Below are 20,432 nucleotides of genomic sequence, written 5' to 3' on the forward strand. Positions count from 1 at the left end.
CCAGGTTAAGCAGCGTTTCAATTGCACCTCTTTCAATTTGGTCTCTTGCATTCGCTGCTCCCAATGTGGTCTCCTCCATATCGGAGAGACCAACCATAGACTGGGTGATTGATTTGGTCTGTGTGCATTCAGGACCTTGACTTTTCCAGAGCTTGCCATTTTAACACAAGACCCTGCTCCCATGCCCACATGACAGTTCTTGGCCTGCTGCAATGTTCCAGTGAACATCAACGCAAACTGGAGGAACAGGATCTCATCTTCCTGATAGGCACACTACAGCCTTCCAGCCTCAATAATGAACTCAACAACTTCAGAGGATTAGCTCTGCCCCACCGTGACCCCTTTGTTTTCATTCCATTTCATTTTAACTGTCTTTTACCTTTTATTTATTTCTTGTCTTTCTTTATATATATTTCCCCCACTCTTTCCCCTGCATTATCCCCCCTTTTGTTACTTTTTCTCCCCTTTGCTTCCCCCCTTTTTCTCATTTTACCTCTCTCCCACCATGTCCCCCTTCCCCCCACATCTAAATCTTTCACAGCTTTCCCTCAGATTTTAGTTTCTCTGCTGTTTGACCTTCCACACCTTTTATTCTCTCTGGGGGCTGCCATTAGCAGTCTTTCCCCTTGGTTTCTGTGGCTATGACCCATCTTTCATTCCCTCACCCTAGAGTATGAAAATCTCCCACTTTCTATGTCTTTTGGCTTTGACAAAGGGTCATCTGGACTCAAAATGTGAGCTCTTTTCTCTCCTTACAGATGCTGCCAGATCTGCTGAGATTTTCCAGCATTTTCTCTTTTAGTCTGGGTCACTGCTGCAGTTATAATCACAAGAGTCATGCTATTGGTTGTAAATAGGTTTGCGTTATTAATAAGGTACATACATAAAATGTCAACACCATACTTTATGTTTGATTTCCAAAGGTAAATTCAAGTTAGAGATAATAGTTGGGAGAAGTTAGGATCTATTTTATGCATTTGAGGGCTTGAATATAGAAAGTTACAGTCAAATACTGCGTCTACTTTATTTTATTTTATTTAACCTCTATTTAACCACGTCAGTCAATTGAGAATTAATTGTCATTTCCAATAACAACCTGGCCAAGAGGCTAACCTCACAGCAACAGAAATTAAACAACAATTGTTATGATCCGCACAAGAGCTACAGGGATGGGCTGATTAGCCCACCCCATAAGCCTCGTGGAATACGAGCTTCCCCGATGAGAGATGGAGCCCTATCATAGAACATAGAACATAGAAAAATACAGCACAGAACAGGCCCTTCGGCCCACGATGTTGTGCCGAACCTTTGTCCTAGATTAATCATAGATTATCATTGAATTTACAGTGCAGAAGGAGGCCATTCAATAGAGTAAAGGACTCTAACATAAATGCTGGTCCAGGTAGGAGCCGAGTTAGATTAGCCCCAGCTGGGACCTGAATGTTATGTGTATATAGTTGTCAAAAACAATATAGTTTTTCTTTATATTCACGAACCAGGCTCCTCTGTGACCATTAAATAATACAATTGATATAAACACTAAACAATAAAATACAAATTAGCAGTAAAAGGGAACTGATAGTTTAGCAAGTACCGGTATCAGTCAACAGAAGCTTAACTCTTTGGTGAAAGGGGTCCACAGTAATTAAATTAGCTTTATTTGTACCTTGTTCCAGTCACTGGCAGCTACAAACTGAAATGAATTATAACCAAAGACTGTGCTCACTCTTGGAGTGACCTATTTGACCAAGATACATGACCTCAGATTATTATCAAACTTGTTACTGGGAGGCCATTGACTATCACTTTTCACAAATAATATAACTTTGTATTTTTTGACAGATGCAAGCTCATTTCCACCATTTCTTCACGATCGGGAGAAATTATACTTTTACTCTTCTGACATTTGCAGGTACTGTACTACTGAAAATGCACACAAATCCTATACGTTGGAAGTTCTCTGGAACTCCCTTGTACATTAGTGTAAATGTAACTGTTTCAAAGAACACTGGTAAATACTGGCTGGGTCATTTGGTGTGTTAAATGTAAATGATTTGCTCAAGACAAAGGTCACTGCCTCATTTAAATTATTGATCCATCAGGCACAGGAATACCAAGATGGATGCTACAGATTCTCTGACATGAAAATGAAAATGAAATGAAAAATGAAAATGAAAATGAAATGAAAATGAAAATCGCTTATTGTCACAAGTAGGCTTCAATGAAGTTACTGTGAAAAGCCCCTAGTCGCCACATTCCGGCGCCTGTTCGGGGAGGCTGTTACGGGACATCAGCTGGGGGCAGGCGGTGGCATGGTAGACTATTAATCGAGAACCCAGGATAATGCTCTGGGGTACAGGCTGAAATCATAATCTTCTGGTCCTGCCATGGTGACACCCCTGCCATGGTGTATTACCCATCAGTGGAGGATGCAGGGTAGACAAAACCCCATAGACAGCGGCAAGATCAGAGGGTATCTTGGTGGGCCGCCTCCGCCGCTGGAAAATATGCCATGGGTGGGGGAGGGGGGGTGGGGGGAATCCCACCCTTAGTCTCATTAATGATGACACTGAAAACTATTGTTGTAAAATCCTATCTGGTTCACTAATGTCCCATAGGGAAGGAAATCTGCCATCTTTACCAGGTCTAACCTACATGGGACTCCAGACCCACAGCATTGTGATTGATTCTTAATTGCCCTCTGGAAGACAAATGCTAGTGATGCCCACATTCCACGAAAGAAAAAAAATAAACATAATTTTCAATATGCGACAGCCAAACTCAAAGAAACTGGACCTGAGCTTTCGCAAGTAAAATGATGCAAAAATAAAATGACTAGTCAACCAGTGATGGCGAAAAGGCGTTGGTGGCATTAAAAGCTGCCTAGTTCCCAGATAAATCAGTTTTGGATAGGGGATGTGAGCTGAATCTAAGCAGAATAGGACTAAAGACACAGGTTATTATGAAAGACAAAGAGATTGAATTTCAAATTAAAGATGGTGAGGAGGGAGCAGGGGTTTTCATTAAAACAAAGAATGGGGAATGGTCAGGAGGAAGGAGAGAATAACAGAATGCAAAAAACAAATCAGGGTAAAAAAAAAGACTCAGGAATACAAGAGAAAAACTAAAAATACTGTAATGTCCTGTCTATACCTTCTGCCTTAAATTGGAGATATATGTCATCAAAAATTATGATTTGTGGGGCTTATGTTAACACCCAGATGGTGGGAGTAGCTCAGTAGGTAACACCCAATGTACAGCTAATAATATATCCTCATATAAAATATCAAGTGAGATGTTGGGAGATTCTTGTGGAGATAGAAGCTACTTGGAGAGGAAAGGTCATATTGAATGTTGATAAGATTCTGTGGCACTATTTTGAAGAATAGGGCAGTAAAATCAGAAAGTGCAGGAAATACTCAGCAGGTCTGGCAGCATCAGTGGACAGAGAAACAGACTAACATCTTGAGCCTAATATAGAGTTGAAACATTAACTCTATGTCCCTCTCCACAAATGCTGCCACCTGCTGGATTTTTTCAAAACGTTCGGGTTTTATTTCGTATTTCCAGAATCCAAGTATTGGGCCTTGTCAGTTTTTAACCCTCAATCAAAATTGCGAAAAGTCTGATTATCTGAATGACCAGTTAGTCTGCTTTTGGTGATGTCGATTGAGAGAAAAACGCAGGCCTGGTACAGTAGTGATATTCCTGCTCTTCATTGAAAAGCATAATTGGGTCTTTCACCTCCAACTGAACAGGCAAGGAGAGTCTCAACTTAACATCTCATCTGAAAAATGGCATCCTGTTAGGCTACCGAACCATACCCCAACTCTTGTTAGGATACCGGACAAGAACTCCAAACAATTTTCTATTTGTAAAACTGTGAGGAAAGGATACTTCACCCCAGGAGTGATAATTCTGACCAATATGTATCCTTTATGTTAAAACATACTTTCATTTTAACACGCAATTAACCACATTAACACCAAGGAAAGAGCTTCACAATTATCATTTAAACCGTTCCTAAATAACAGGTAAAATGTCAACTTACTATCTACAACTGCCACTAATTCCAATTAAGCAATCCAATACAGTTAACTTTATTTATAAGTGGCATTTGAACTGTATTGGGTTGCTTAATTGGAATTAGCTGTGGAGAGACTTTTGGACAGAATTTCTTTCAAGAGCAGATCCAGTACACTTCCGTCATGTCAGACTCAAATCCTATAACAGACTGCAAAACTACCAACAGACCTGGTTCCTCTCATTATTTATATAACCTGAGTCCCACTAAATTCCATGACCTGCTTATCTAAGACTAAACACCACTCCCTCATAAATTATCTAAATTCCAGGGAACCTCCAGCAATCAAAACACTATTCAATTATCCTTTTAACTGTAACCAAATAAGCGGCTGGAATCAATCATGACCTCGCCTTTTATGACTCCTTAATTATAGTTTTAGCAGACATACCGCCTATATGTATTTTAAACCAGGGTTTTTAATAACATTACTGTAACAGAATATAAAATATGAGATGTAACAATTTCTACATTCATCACACAACCTTGATAGTGTATCACTCTTCAGTATGAGAAGATGTTAGTCTAGTTATATTGTCAAATTATAGACTTCAACCCTTAACCGTCCAACTCAGAGACAAGAGTTCTTCCAGTTGAGCCAAAGAAGGATAAACATGACAGAAAAAATGAAGAGCAGCCTTATGTGAAGAATAATTTAGAATAAAAGGAACCTAACTTTATACCCCAGAAGATCTTTCCACCTCAAACACACCTTAAGCACCGACAGATACTGGGGAGCCTATAATATTAGAACAGGTGCAACTAACCAGAAGTATTTTGACATATTGATCTAACTCACTCCCTTTAAGATTTGCTCACCAGAAATTGCAGTACTGGCATCTTTAGGTGAGGTCTAGGCCAGGACCCAAACCTGGATCCCGAAGTCCCCATGTCTGTTGAGCACATCTCTCACAGGGATCAAATTGTTATATGTTAGGAAACATATAGACTTATATTAACACTGCAATGAAGTTACTGTGAAAATCCCCTAGTCGCCACATTCCGGCGCCTGTTCGGGTACACTGAGGGAGCATTCAGAATGTCCAATTCACCTGACAAGCCCGTCTTTCTGGACTTGCCGGAGGGAACTGAGCACCCGGAGGAAACCCATGCAGACACAGGGAGAATGTGTAGACTCCAGAGAGACAGTGACCCAAGCCGGGAATCGAATTTGGGTCCCTGGAGTTGTGAAGCAACATTGCTAACCACTGTGCTGCTATGTCGAGATATTTCTAGTATGGAACAAAGAACAAAGAACAAAGAAATGTACAGCACAGGAACAGGCCCTTCGGCCCTCCAAGCCCGTGCCGACCGTGCTGCCCGACTAAACTACAATCTTCTACACTTCCTGGGTCCGTATCCCTCTATTCCCATCCTATTCATGTATTTGTCAAGATGCCCCTTAAATGTCACTATCGTCCCTGCTTCCACCACCTCCTCCGGTAGCGAGTTCCAGGCATCCACTACCCTCTGCGTAAAAAACTTGCCTCGTACATCTACCCTAAACCTTGCCCCTCTCACCTTAAACCTATGCCCCCTAGTAATTGACCCCTCTACCCTGGGGAAAAGCCTCTGACTATCCACTCTGTCTATGCCCCTCATAATTTTGTAGACCTCTATCAGGTCTCCCCTCAACCTCCTTCGTTCCAGTGAGAACAAACCGAGTTTATTCAACCGCTCCTCATAGCTAATGCCCTCCATACCAGGCAACATTCTGGTAAATCTCTTCTGCACCCTCTCTAAAGCCTCCACATCCTTCTGGTAGTGTGGCGACCAGAATTGAACACTATACTCCAAGTGTGGCCTAACTAAGGTTCTATACAGCTGCAACATGACTTGCCAATTCTTATACTCAATGCCCCGGCCAATGAAGGCAAGCATGCCATATGCCTTCTTGACTACCTTCTCCACCTGTGTTGCCCCTTTCAATGACCTGTGTACCTGTACTCCTAGAATCTAGAATAGTGAAGGATCCATCTCAACCAGACCATGGTGGAAAATCACAATCTGGGTTTTGACATGGCACCTGTGATTCATGTCTAATGCTGTTAGATTGACTGCACTGGGCCATCAGCTGTACAGAGATTGAAGGCTTATATCCCTAAAATAGACTTAACTGTTTAGTTTTCATTATAGTACTCCATGGTGCCGATAGTAAGTTGGAGATATGTTTGAGGCAGAACTGGCTTATGTCATGTTCAATATGTCTGCCTCAGTCAACTGCTTGATCATTCTGTCTCTGGGTTTGGCATTGATTATGCAGCATTTGATGGGGAATGGTGAGGTCACAGAGGACACAATCTCAACTCTTGAATTTATAGGACACAAAAGGTACTTGGTGGAGGAGTGAGGTTTGGCATGGTGCCAGACATTGCAGATTATGGAGTCAGAACACTCAGAAGCTGCACCCTGTTTTACATACAGTTCCTTTAATATGTGGCGGGGGTCTGTGAACTGTCAGAGAGAGATACCGTTCCCCAGGAGGAACAACCCTGTTGCTGCCACAAGAGGGGCTGCTGCTAATCGCAGCCCAGCTGAACACAGAAGTCAGTGATTTGGAGCCATTTTCTGGACTGGCCCACTTTCTTACTGCTTCTAACCCACCTGTTCACAACAAAGCTCATGTGCTCCAGTAGTTTCAAATTAAGGGTATGAAACCTCAAACTATGGGTATGAAATAACTGCCCAACTTGGTGTCGGGACAAGGCCGTTGAATCTGACAGATTTGCGATGTTTGAAAAGCCTCACCAGATTAACGGAGTCTCGCGGGATCTGTATCTCTCCCTCACTGTGCGTTATCCAGATCAGCATATTTGATTGAGCCATTAGGCTCCGTTAAATACCCATTTGCGGGATTCTCCTGGCGCCTGGGACCTAACGGATGTGCCTCAGAGACCTTGCCCGGGCACAGTTGAGTACTGGTTTCCACAAATATGGACCAGTTGTAATGGCACCTGTGGGGGTCTCCCAGGCCACTAGAGATTCCTGGATGGTCAGGGACAGGGCAGGGTGAGACCCTGACACTCCCTCTGGCACACTGGCAGTGCCACCCGGGAACCCTGGAAGTGTTTCAACTTGCCAGCAGGAGATGGCTCTAAGTGCAGCCTCGGTGGCAAAAAGAATGTCGCTAAATAGCTGCAGGCACTGAGAAACACTCCGCTAAATGCATCCAAATCCGAAGATAGATTTTTTTTCTGGTTAAATCGAGCGCTATATTTGACAATGGCTGGAATTCTGCGTTGGTTGCAACTCCATTTTCCTGCTGGCAGCACACTCCTACCCGCGGATTTCACGGTTGTGTGGGATGGTTACAATTGGAAATCTCATTGACAATCGGCGGGAAGTTTGAATCCCGCGGCCAGCGGATGGCGCGCGGCCGAGAAGCACGTGGCTGGCGGAACGGCGAATCACGCCCAACGATGGTATTTGTAGCAAATAGATTTTAATTTGCAGTACATGCGGGTAGAGACTGTACAGAGAATCACTAGTGAACACGATATGCTTAAAGGTGTTCTAAACAGACAGTAAACATTGTGTGTGGCAGTTATGACCAACTAGAAAGGGAAGGGTTTGCGACTGCCAAGAGCACAATCTGAGTTGTTTGCGATGGATAAACAAAGCTAACTCACTTTTACTGATTCCTCTCCTCACAGGTCCATCTTTGCAGAATATGAACAAAAAAAGAAGCTGAAGGAAATTCCTGTCCACCGTTTTGTTGTTCCTCCCAAAGCTCTTGCATCTTTTCTCGAGAATCCTGACAATCACTGTTACTGCAAAGACATGTCCGTTTCCCAAAATTGCACTTTTGGAGGAATCCTGGGTATCAGCATTTGCAAAGAGAGTAAGTTCTGCAGACTATTAAGTGGAAATAAGTAAAGGCTAGAAATCTGCTACTAGGCCATAATTATTCTGGGTCAACACAACTCTAAATATGATCATTAGACAACATATTATACGTTAGCTTAGCTTGTTTACTATTTTTCCATGAAGTTTTCCAATTGGAATTTTGCCTACAGAATTTTTCAATGAGCTCTTTGTCACTTGATAGAAGTGTTTCATAACATTCAACCATTAATACAATGGAATCCACTAATTAAAAAAGTGCTGTTGGATAATGACCGTTGTTTAACACCATTGTAACATTGACATGTGTTGTGCCAAAGTGTTAGGGATCTAGATTTATGTCCCAAATTATCAATACAGTGAATTCTAAGCTCAGCCAAGAGAACTGTAGGCTGATTGTATAGACTCCAACTAGAAAGTATAATTTTCACAAACACTCTACTTACGAAAACTCCCCAAACCCAAAGTCTGCAAACACTTGTTGTGTTGACTTGTGTCAAATAACTGCCGACTGGCTGCAACAGATGTAGCCTTCTGCTGTATTTTGTCTTCCCAGGTCAATGAAAATACAGCGCCTTGTGTTTGCTGCCTGCCAAAAGTTTAAGATATTTATCTAATTAACTTCAAAATAGCATTACGAGGTTGAGTAGTGAACATATCAGTCTGTGAATACTGAGCTGAAAAAGTCTGCAGCGGGATTCTTCCTTCTGGGGATTAAGTCCCCACGCCGGTGGGACAACTGGCGCGAACCACTCCGGCGTCAACAGCCCCTGAAAGTGCGGAATTCTCCGCTCCAGCCGGCCATGGCGGAGCCCTACAGGAGCCGGCGCAGAAGGAGGAAGTGAACCCACGGAACAGGCCCGCCCGCAGAACAGTGGGCCCTGATCGCGAGCCAGGCCATGTGGGGGCCCCACCCGGGGTCGGATCCCCCGTACCCCCCCCAAGGACCGCCGCCACCGACTTACCTGCCAGGTCCTGCCGTGTGGGACAATGCGTAACCCACGCCGGGGGGACTGGCCAAAAACGGACGGCCGGTCGGCACATCGGGGCCAGGAGAATTGCTGGGGGGGCTGCTGCCAAAGGCCCCCGACCGGCGTGGTGTGAATCTCGCCCCCGCCCGAAAAACGGCGCTGGAGAATACGGCAGCCGACGTCGGGGCAGCAGGGCGGGATTCGCACCGCACTCTGGGGATTCTCCGACCCGGCGGTGGGACAGTGGAAATTAATGCTTCAGAAGCATTTGTAAAAGCTGGATGCATTTGAGTTTTATAAATTATGACTTTTCTGTCTCTGTAACTGGAGGGTCATGTGATCAAAACATCAGCCTTTAATCACATGAGATTCGTACTTCAATTCACTGGATAGTAGGACTCCTTTCTGTGAGTAGGGAGTAGAACTACAGCAAGAACAGAATATCAATAATCAAGAGCAATGTTTAATGTGTTGGTTTTTGAGCTGTTCAGGTGATGAAAGTGAGATGTCAAGGAAAGAAAGCAGTTACGGTTATACAATGTAGGCTGTGGCATAGATAGACAAAGTATAGATTATGCAAGACAAAGCATAATATTGTGGATCCTGTGGAAATCAGAAATATAAACTGATACACAACAGGCCAGACAAGATCTGTGAAGAAAGAAACAGGGTTAACGGGCGTGATCTAACGGGCCCAACTCAGGACGTGATGAGGCCAGCAAATCTTACAACAATTGTTACGCCTCGCAAGATCTAACGTGATCTCATGAGGAGCTGTGATCTGGATCCCGCTCACAATGGGCAGAATCCAGATTTGCATAATCAAGTCTGTTGCTAAACTGACTTAAATATGTTCGCGCCGGAGTTACCCAAGATCCGGGACATAACGGCCTTGCCTCGGAGACCTCGAGTGGGCACGTTAAGCATTGGTTTCCACAAAAGTGGACTAGGCATTCTGGCATTTGGGGGGGTCTCCCAGGTGATCGGGGGCCCTCGGGTGGTCGAGTTCTGGGCAGGATGGTACCCTGGCACTCCCAATGCTGCCCGTTCACCATGGCACTGACAGCCTGGCATCCTGGCAGTACCACTCTGTTAATTTGGTAGTGCCACCATGGCAGTGCCAGGGTTCCCAGGTGGCATTGCCAGAGTGCCAGGCTGGCAGTGCCAAAATGTCCAGGTGGCAACTTGCCGGTGCCAGGGATCAGGCCCAGGGGTGCCATGCCTTTATGAGGTGGGGTTTGAGGGGCTTGAGGACCCCCAATTAGTAAGTTGGAGCATTAGGGGGGTCCGGTGGCGACGGTGGGATGTCCAGAGTATAAAAATGGAGCCCCGATCTCTTCCTGTACTGCTGAGCTGAGCTGGTTAGTGCAAGAAATGAACCGAAATGCAGACTCGGCAGTGCCCAAAAATGAAGCAAAGTCCCGTTTAATAGCGGGGTCGGCTGCGGCGCTGCAAGTGCCTGGAAGCACCTGGCTAAATGGGTCCAAAACGGGACTCATTTTCAGTTCCATTAAATCGCGCCCAACCTTTCAGGTTGACAACATTTTGCCCTAACTGGAAAATATGACAAATGTTACATATTTTTAAACAAAGACAGAGACTGGGAAAGAAGGGCCTGTGGGTGGGGGTCAAGGGAGGAAAGGACAAAAGGGATGGCCTATGATAAGGTGCACATCAGAAGTCATTGCACGAAGAGCCGAATCAGTAATAGAATTTGCTGCCCAAAAGAATAGAATCAACGGTTATGATGTTGAATATGGAAGGCTGCCAAGATGAAGCACTCTTCCTTGAGCTTACATTGAGATTCAATGGAACAATATAGGAGCGGGTGTGGGGCAGAGAATTGCAATGATAAAATGAAACTCTGAGTCACACTTGCAGACTGAACAAAATTAGATTTAGTCTCCCTGAAGTAGACAAGACCACATTGTTATCAGCGAATACCATGTACTAAATTGAAAGAAGTACAAGTAAATCATTGTTTCAACTGGAAGGTGTATCTGGGGCCCTGGTCATTGAGAAGAAAGGATGTGAAGGTCAGGTATGGCATGCCTTCTAATGCATAGGAAGGTGCAGTGGGAAGAGAATAATGGAAGAGTAGACCAAAGTGTTGGGGAAGGGCACTGTTCCCTTTGGAATTCTGAAAGGGGATGGGAGGAGAAAACGTGTTTGGTAGTGGCAGAAATGTGAATGATGATGCATTAAATGAGGAGGATGGTGCTGTAGAATCTCAGGGCAAGGACAACCCTATTAGGTTCTGGGATGAAGGGGAAGGATGGGATTAGAAGAGGGTCGAGAACTCTGGAAACTGTCAACCATCCTGCAGGTGTAACCCAATGTTGAAGAGAAGGTAAGACATATCAGAAGCACTGCTGTGGAAGGTGACACTTTAAGAACAGATGTGACTGAGATGGAGAAGCTGGGAGAATGGAATGGAGTCTTAATAGGACACCGGTGGGAGGATCACAATCAGAATAACTGTGGGATCTGGTGGACTTGTGATAGGCATGGACTGATAGCCTGTCCCCGTAAATGGAGATAGAGATGTTGAGGGGGGGGGGGGGGGGGGGACATTGGAGATGGAACATACAGGTTGAGGAAAGGGAAACAAAGTTGACCACATTTTCTAATAGAGGTGGAAGCAAGAAAGAGTACTGATAATGTATCAGATAAAGAGGTAGATTAGGTAAGAATCCACAACAGAACTTGGACTGGGGGAAGAGTTACTTGGATAGATTGAATAGCTTTTTTCATTTTATGCTTTTTCTCATTTTTTTGACATTTAATGATATCACTTTTGCGATGGACTTCGGTCCAATTTCCATTGATTTATTAGTTTCTTCCTGCAAAATTAGTTGATGCACAGAATACATGATGATACGATTTCAGTACTCTCCTGTGAGATACTCCTTCATCTGTCCTGAAATTCACAAATGCTGTGCAATGGTGTGTTTGAATTTCAGAGAAACCAATTTACATTTCACTCCCTCACTTTCTGTATGCGACTGACAAAATTGTGAATGCGGTGGATGGGCTGAGTCCCAATAAGGAGGAACATGAAACCTTCCTGGATGTGGAACCTGTAAGCGATAACTTTATTTTGTTTACCTCCCGAACATCTGGTTGAACAAATTTTAGTTTATTTCCAGCAAAAGCAACAAGAAACTGCATTTACTCAAGGGTTAAAGCATAAATGAGTTGGAAAATGACTATTAACAAGCTCACCACTGAGGTATTTTCTGCTGGTAAATGTATCCTACATCCTGCTTATAGCATTCAGCACAAAATAAAAGTCTGATTAAAAGTTTTGTGAAAATATATTCCGTTGAGGGCCTCACTAATGTTTTTCCAAGCAGTGTATATGAATGATATCATTGCACAGGTGGTGATTGATTACAATAGCACATTTCTGAAGTGATGTTTAATTAGAAACAGGATATGCTTTCTCAAAATTAAGCTACCGAGGCATGTCATTTTCCACTTGGATTCATGATTGTAGGGATAAGCAGAGTGCCTCTCCAGTGACTAGGTTTTAGCTGTACTTGGGAGGCTTATGAATTGATGTAGTCGGCGGAGGTGGGGGGAGGGGATGGGCGTAGCTTTAATACCAAACCGGGCAGGAAGGGGCACGGGGAGTTAAAAATTCAAAAATATGAAACCTGACAGCCAATTCCCCTCCTTTTGGTTTTAGCAAAGTTGGGTTGGGTGAGGGCCACTCAACTGCTCCCCAGAGTTAGGGCCATCATCTAATATGCCAATTAAACTGCGCATCTCAAATTTGACCCCCGTGTTACTTTTAATGTCTGTGCGACTGATACCCAGAGCTTGCCAGCTGAACGGCGTTTGAACCTGAGAGAACATGAATGAGTTTCGAAATTTGTAACAGTGGGCTGGATTCCTCGGTTCGCCAGCCACATGTCTCTCGGCAGCGCGCCATTCGCTGGTGGCGGGAATCTCTCTTCCCATCGCTGGTCAATGTGGAAACCTCCGGGCGGTGATGTGCTGTCGGCGGCAATAGAGAATCCCAGCGGCCAGAGAATTCCGGCCAGTATAAGGAAGGCTTTTACAGTGAGATATGCAGTTCAGGACCATACACTCCCAGAATGCGTTAAATGATCACTTTATCTAATACACACTGTTTAACCTGAAATATTCAATAAATCTTTTTTTCTGAACGATGTCTTCACAACTTATTCCTCTTTGCAGGTCACTGGATTTACTTTGAGAGTTGCAAAACGAATACAAATCAACTTAATGTTTAAACCGTCAAAGAAAATTAAGTAGGTTTGATTTGTGTTCATTATTCAAATATATATAAATAATTCATTGCATCAAAATATAGTAATATTTTGAAGATAAATTAGCATGCTGAATAAAATATCACATTTTAATGAGTTTCAGCCAGGGTTTTAATTTATTATGAAATAAATCAGGCAAATTCTGCCAATCTGGGTGGCATGGTGGCACACTGTTTAGCACTGTTGCCTCACTTTGCCAGGGACCTGGGTTCAATTCCAGCCTTGGGTGACCGTGGGGAATTTGCACATTCTCCCTATGTCTGCATGGGTTTCCTCCGGGTGCTCCAGTTTCCTCCCACAGTCCAAAAATGTGCAGGTTAGGTGGATTGTCCATGCTAAAATGCCCCTTAGTGCCCACAGGTTAGGTATAATTCTGTGGTTACAGGGATAGAGCGGAGGATTGGGCCTAGATACGATGGTCTTTCAGAGGGTTGATTCAGATTTGATGGGTCGAATGGCCTCCTTCTGTACTGTAGGGATTCTATGGATTCTTCTATGGATTCAGTGGTGGTGGTTAAGGCTATGAAGGGATTTAAAGACAAGAATCAGAATTTCAAATTTGAGACTTTGTGAGATTGGAAATGAGTGCAACCAGTGAGTGTGGTTTTATGTGCCAATGCGACCACATGAGGGATAAGATACATATAGCATAGAATTGCAAGAGCTGAAGTTTATGGAGTGTAGTCATGGTATGTCGGGCGGCAGAGTAATGGGAATGTATTATAAGAAAGCACCGCCTCACAGGCACTAAAGAAAAATTAAGATGCTTTGTTTTTCAAACTGCTCCACCAAGTGACAGGCTCTTTGTTACAGAAACTGAATACTACACATGTTTCAAATAAAATATTTTTCTCTGTAGAATATTAAAGAATATTAAGGAGCCAATATTTTTTCCACTCGTCTGGCTTAATGAGGTAAGTGCTTTACAATGGTAAGCACCTGCTTTACTGGAGAAACAAACTAAAATCTTGATGTTATTATATTTTCAGCTCTCAGTGATTCTTCGAATCGGTTCTCTAAATGAAACAAGTTTATTTCAAGCACAGCTAGCAATATTATATAATTTCAGAAGTAAAGTATCTGAAGACCTAATGCATTGGGAGGGTGACACGTTATACCATAGATTAGTGAATTATGCAAGGAGGAGGAAAGAGTAAAATAATTGGCAGACAAATGACGCAATACGGAAATGAAGATGGGAAGGTTAATTGTTTAAAAAGAGGTGAGCAAAAACAAAAAATATGAAGAACTAAGTAGGAGAAAATAATCAATTAAATAATTGAAATATATGTATTTATGGCCGGTATGGTGGCACAGTGGTTAGCACTGCTGCCTACGGTGCTGAGGACCCAGGTTCGATCCCGGCTCCGGGTCACTGTCTGAGTGGAGTTTTCACATTGTCCCTGCGTGAGTTTCACCCCCACAACCCAAAGATGTGCAGGGTAGGTGAATTGGCCACGCTAAATTGCCCCTTAATTGGAAAAGAAATGATTGGGCACTCTAAATTTATTTAAAAGATAATTTAAAAAATAGGTATGTATTTATTTGAACATAGAACATAGAAAATACAGCACAGAACAGGCCCTTCGGCCCACGATGTTGTGCCGAACCTTTGTCCTAGATTAATCATAGATTATCATTGAATTTACAGTGCAGAAGGAGGCCATTCGGCCCCCTGAGTCTGCACCAGCTCTTAGAAAGAGCACCCTACCCAAACTCAACACCTCCACCCAACACCAAGGGCAATTTGGACATTAAGGGCAATTTATCATTGGCCAATTCACCTAACCCGCACATCTTTGGACTGTGGGAGGAAACCGGAGCACCCGGAGGAAACCCACGCAGACACGGGGAGGACGTGCAGACTCCGCACAGACAATGACCCAAGCCGGAATCGAACCTGGGACCATGGATCTGTGAAGCAATTGTGCTATCCACAATGCTACCGTGCTGCCCTTAAGAACAAATGAATCTACACTATATCATTTTCCCGTAATCTTGCGATGTGGGAACACGAGCAAGGTAGCATTTATTGCCATTCATAATTTCCTGAGGCCATTAGAGTTTGACACTTGAGTCACATATATATCAAACACAGCAGTGGCAGCTTCAATGTTAGTGTGATAAAGCAACCAAAAGCACTGTTGCAACAAGGAGCTTACGAAATGGTAGCAATTGAAGTCCAGGCAAGTTTGGGGACCAAAGCAGCACGGTGGCGGGGCAGCATGGTGGCGCAGTGGTAGCACTGCAGTCTCACGGCGCCGAGGTCCCAGGTTCGACCCCGGCTCTGGGTCACTGTCCATGTGGAGTTTGCACATTCTCCCCGTGTCTGCGTGGGTTTCGCCCCTCAACCCAAAGATGTGCAAGGTAGGTGGATTGAACACGCTAAATTGCCCCTTAATTGGAAAAAATTATTTGGGTACTCCAAAATTTTTTTTAAAAAGTTTGGGGACCAAATACACTGTGACTAGAGGTAGGAAGTAAGTGTGAGGGCATGAGTGAGGTAAGGTGCATTATTAATAACCCCACCATAGGGTAGAAAGGATGGATCAATAATAAAGTCAGTAATAGCTGGAATGGCTACATGTGCTTTTTAGGAACAGAAAAGGATTCAAAACACCGGTGGGGTTATTTTAGTGTTTTTCTTTCCACTGTGTGTAATGACTTTGTGTGTGTATTTGCAAATCAAAAAGGCCTGCCAGAAAATATCATGAAAACAACATGAAAAACAAGAGCACAATCAGAAAAGGGATATATTATTGAATGGATTGAAGGTCATTCACTAAAGCAACAAGTCTTTAGCCCAACTTGGGAGCAGGAGACACACGATTTAATTACAAATAATTAGCTGGAAATAGCAAACAATCTGAAAGGAGCATCTTGGGAAATGGAATTATGATATGGCTACATTCGCCAGTGGGCTTGAAAAAAAAAAAGGAAGACCACAAACTAGTTTCATTTGTATTTAAACAAGGGGCAAGGGTGGGAGAAGTTGCTAAATTTACAGACCAACAGTAGAATTTATTCATGGAGGTGATTAAAAAATGAATATATATTCCTGATGCAATATTCTTAATGCAGTGCTTATTCTAGGGTGCGCAGTGAAAGTTGACTTTTTCTCGTAGTTACTCTCAACTGCTTTGGTTTCCAGATATCAATTTTGAAGCTTTAATTGTTAGTATAAAAGCATTGGAATTCTTTAATATAGTTAGAAGAGGGCTGGTAACACAGTCAACTTTTGTTTTCAATTAATTCAAAGGTACATTTTACCAGCTGTAGGAAGTTGGTGACAAGGGCACCTTATATGTTTCATACCACATACCCAGAGATCTGCATTCCCTAATTACAGTGCAGTCCAGTGGGACAATATAAATCATGTGAACTGCAGGCTGTCCACTCACACCCTTCAAACACAAGCACCAATCACCATCAAGCTAACAGGATAAGTACAGTCTTTGTCCCTTTAGTTCCAAACTTTCCAATTGGTATTTCCAAGGTGTTGATTTACCCTATCCTTAATTGTAAACTCTATGGACTGACCTGATTAACACTACACCCCTGTATGCTTCACTCGATGCCGGTGTTTATGTAGTTACATTGTGTACCTTGTGTTGCCCTATTATGTATTTTCTTCTTTTTTCTTTTCTTTTCATGTACTTAATGATCTGTTGAGCTGCTCGCAGAAAAATACTTTTCACTGTACCTCAGTACACGTGACAATAAACAAATCCAATCCAATTGTTCCCTGGCCTACCTCTGTCAGCCTTCTAAATAATGGAGTGACAGGCACAATTTTCCAACCTAAAAGGAATGGTTCCCAACCCTGAGAACTTTTGAAGATTACAGTTCGGGAACATGCAATGTTCTCACCTACTTCCTTTGACACCCTGAGATGGAAACTATTGGTTCTGCAGATTTGCCACTCTTCAGTGCCATCATTTTCTTCATTACTGTTATTTTATTGACATTAATTTTCTTGAGTCTCTGTTGCTAATTCAATATTAGTTTCCTTGGGATGTCTGACATGTCATCTTCTACAGTGTATACAGGTGCAAACTCATTATTCAGTATGTGTGCCGTTTCCTTATTTTCATTGACATTATCGCTAATATTAGCTGCTGACCATCCTCTTTTTCCTAATATAATTGTAATTCTTTTGTGTTGATTTTGACATCCCTTCACAAATTTATTTCCTTCTTGCCATCCTTTACTCTTCTTATTTTGTTCTCATTTCCCAGGACCTGTGCTTTCTTTGAATTGTGTATGCTTTGATGGAGTTAAGGTGCAGTTAAGTGTTAAATTACAATTAAGATGCAGAGTTAAGATCAGCTATAATTTAATTGACTGGCTTCTGCCAGGTCATAGGTACTCCTATGTTCAAACAGAGTTGTAGAGTTAGTCTAATTTACTCACACTTTTACTTGCTGTCTTTACTGATAGAAACTGATGTACAACACATAACAAAAGTTCTGAATTATTTTTAATCCCAGACCGGAACTGTTGATGATGAAACTGCAAAGGTGTTCAGGGGTTCTCTAACAACACCCATGACAGCACTTGGCATTACTCAGTTAACCTTGATATGCATCGGAAGCCTGCTTTTCCTTTCTTGTGTAATTGCTATTTGTCGGACTTTAATGAAAAAAGAGGTAAGCAGAAAACATATTCATATAACTGTTACCAGTATAAGACTAAAGTTACAATTTTGGCCCATTTCAGAAGTGGTTAGGAATGCGAGGATAAATAAACAACATTTTGAAAGATTATAGGGGCTACTTTAAAGATGTAAATATAATATTCAAATGTCCACGATGAAGGCTGTTCAGAAATACAACCTACAGGGGTGTCTTCATTGCTTGGAAATTCAAGTTTATCACAAAAACATCAAAAGTTGATTGGTGATTGACAGGAAGACTAATTGAGGTCTTATCTGCACTTCTCCCTGCTCGCACAAATGGTTGCTTGTTGTAGCGCCAGAGTTAAGTGTCAGATGAAATGAAGAAGGATTAACAGCGCACATTAACCAATACAAGCATGCTGTGCTAGGATAGCTTTCTTGATTTTATCACAGGTGACAAGCATTCATCGCAATTTAGGGATATGAGCTAGAATGGGGCTTTGATCAGAATTAATGATCAAAGCTTATGACTGAAATACTATGGGATATAGAATGGGAAAAATAAGCGACTATCTGTTGCAATGAATATCTTCTTGTCTGATCAATGGTGTCGATACTGTTGCACCACAGTAACATTGGAAATATTTCCTCTCTCCTTGCTTAGCGCTATATTTTACAGGTTACTGAATCAGAAATGATAGGGCAGGATTCTCCATCCCGCCGCATCAGTTTTCTGGTATGGTGCGTTCCTGCCGGCAGTGGGATTTTCCGTCCTGCCCGCCGGCCAATGGAGTTCCCCATTGTGGGCAGCCCCACTCAGTCGGTAAATACCCAGGTGTGGGTGCGCTGTCGGCGCAATGGAGAATCCCGCCGGCGGAGAATCCAGCCGTTTTATTTATCATGGGATATGCATGGGATAAAGCTAGGAGGATCACTGTTCTCTGGTTCAAATGATTTGACATGTGCAGGATCCCAGCATCTTCATTACAGGTCTCAAATCCAAAATACTGAGAAATTCACACTGTAAACTTTCAATTGATTAAAATGGGAGGTCTGCGGACTTCCAGTGGTGGCATGTAGGTGGAGGTCACATGTTGGGTGGCTCCTGCTAGAGTCTCCTGTTTTTGGATTTTTATGCCTGGTTTCAGATGTCGTTTGTGGATGAGTTGGTGTGGGAAGTCATAAGGAAGATGAGGAATGTCAAAGCACAAGAAGAAGCAGGGGGTGAGCAAACTTTCGCTGTTGAGTAAGGCTGTGAGTCCTGCAGGAAGAAAGGTGGCGGAGGCTGGGTCATCGGGTGGCGCTGTCCCCCCCCTCACGTGGAAACTCTGACTGAGGTGATGTCGGTGGAGTTCGAGAGGCTGTTTGCCAAGCATATGGAGGTGCTTCGGAGTGAGACGATGGCTACACTGAAAGTGTGGGTGGAGAAGGCAATTGCCCTGGTATAAGCGCCAGTGATGAAGAAATCGGTTGAGGTGTGGGAGTAAGAAGAAAAGTTGAAGAGGGTGGGAGAGGCACTGTGGCAGCCCAGAGGCCAGTTCACCTCGATGGGTGGGAAGTGGCGGAGGGTGGTGGAGGTCATCAAAGGCTCAAAGCAAAGGTGGAGGACCTGGAGAACAGGTTGAGGAGGCAAAACCTGAGAATTGTGGGCCTGCCCGAGGGGTTGAGGGCCTAAAGCTGGCCGAGTACTTTGCAAAGATGTTTGCGGAGTTGATGGGGAAGGGAAAAGAATCCTCCCATTGAGAGTTGGACAGGGCACATCGGTCGCTCAGGCCAAAGCCTAAAGCGAATGAGCCATTAAAGGCGGTTGTAGTCTGCTTTCAGAGCTACCACGTGAAGGAGAAGGTTATGGGCTGGGCGAAGCAGCGACAGGATGTGAAGGGGGAAGCATTGGTAAACGCATATACCAAGACCCGACGGTGGAGCTGGCACTGTGGCGGGCGGATGTTCGAAGGGTGAAGGCAGCACTGTATGGCAGCGGAATGAGATTCGGAGAGGTCTTCCCTATGAAGTTGAGAGTGATTCACAATTCGAGAGACTTTTATTTTGAGACGGTGGAGGCGTTCGTCAAGGCTGGAGGACTGAGACTGAGAGGAGAATTGGGATTTGGACTTGGTTGGTGGGGATGGGGATGGTGTTTTTCTTATGGGGGTTTTTCTATTTGATTGGGGTTTTGTTTTCTGTCTCTTGTTGGGGGAGGGTTGTTTGCATGTGTTTTGAGTTTTGGTTTCTTTTTTCCATATGGATGGGGTTCTGTATCATTTCTTAGTTTAATGGAGGTGGGTTTTGGGCGCGTGGGGCCAGGTCACTGAGGAGGGGGAGGGGAGGAGGGGGGGCCTCTATCAGGGGTCACCACACTAGCAACCGTGGGTTGGCTGGTGAACGGGAGTGAGGCGTGGGGAGGAACCGCGGTCATTGGAGCCTGGTTGAGCAGGTTTCGATGGGAGTGGGAGGTGTGAATGGTGGGGAGGTGGGGTCAATACTGGGTGAGGTGTTTGCAAGAGGAAGTGGATGGGGGGATTCGGGGGGTTCGATGGTAACAAAAGGATGAGGCGGGGTTGGGCTGGAGGGGCAGGGCCTGAGGTAATGGTGATGGTGGATCGGAGGGCTGGTGGTGG

At 43.7% G+C, this 20,432-nt stretch overlaps 1 protein-coding gene across 1 annotated transcript in view; it reads left to right on the forward strand.

Annotated features, from left to right (window-relative positions):
* Window positions 1–20,432, forward strand: part of cd36 (CD36 molecule (CD36 blood group)) — a 41,371-nt gene that overhangs the window by 18,000 nt on the left and 2,939 nt on the right. Inside the window, exons 7-12 of the mRNA XM_072471385.1 lie at window positions 1,843–1,912; window positions 7,738–7,925; window positions 11,862–11,980; window positions 13,105–13,178; window positions 14,056–14,110; window positions 17,687–17,845. Of these exons, the coding sequence (XP_072327486.1) occupies window positions 1,843–1,912; window positions 7,738–7,925; window positions 11,862–11,980; window positions 13,105–13,178; window positions 14,056–14,110; window positions 17,687–17,845 (665 nt within the window). The remainder of the gene's footprint in view (window positions 1–1,842; window positions 1,913–7,737; window positions 7,926–11,861; window positions 11,981–13,104; window positions 13,179–14,055; window positions 14,111–17,686; window positions 17,846–20,432) is intronic.

The sequence above is a fragment of the Scyliorhinus torazame genome, chromosome 13 (assembly GCF_047496885.1).
Source record: "Scyliorhinus torazame isolate Kashiwa2021f chromosome 13, sScyTor2.1, whole genome shotgun sequence".
Taxonomy (NCBI): Eukaryota; Metazoa; Chordata; class Chondrichthyes; order Carcharhiniformes; family Scyliorhinidae; genus Scyliorhinus; species Scyliorhinus torazame.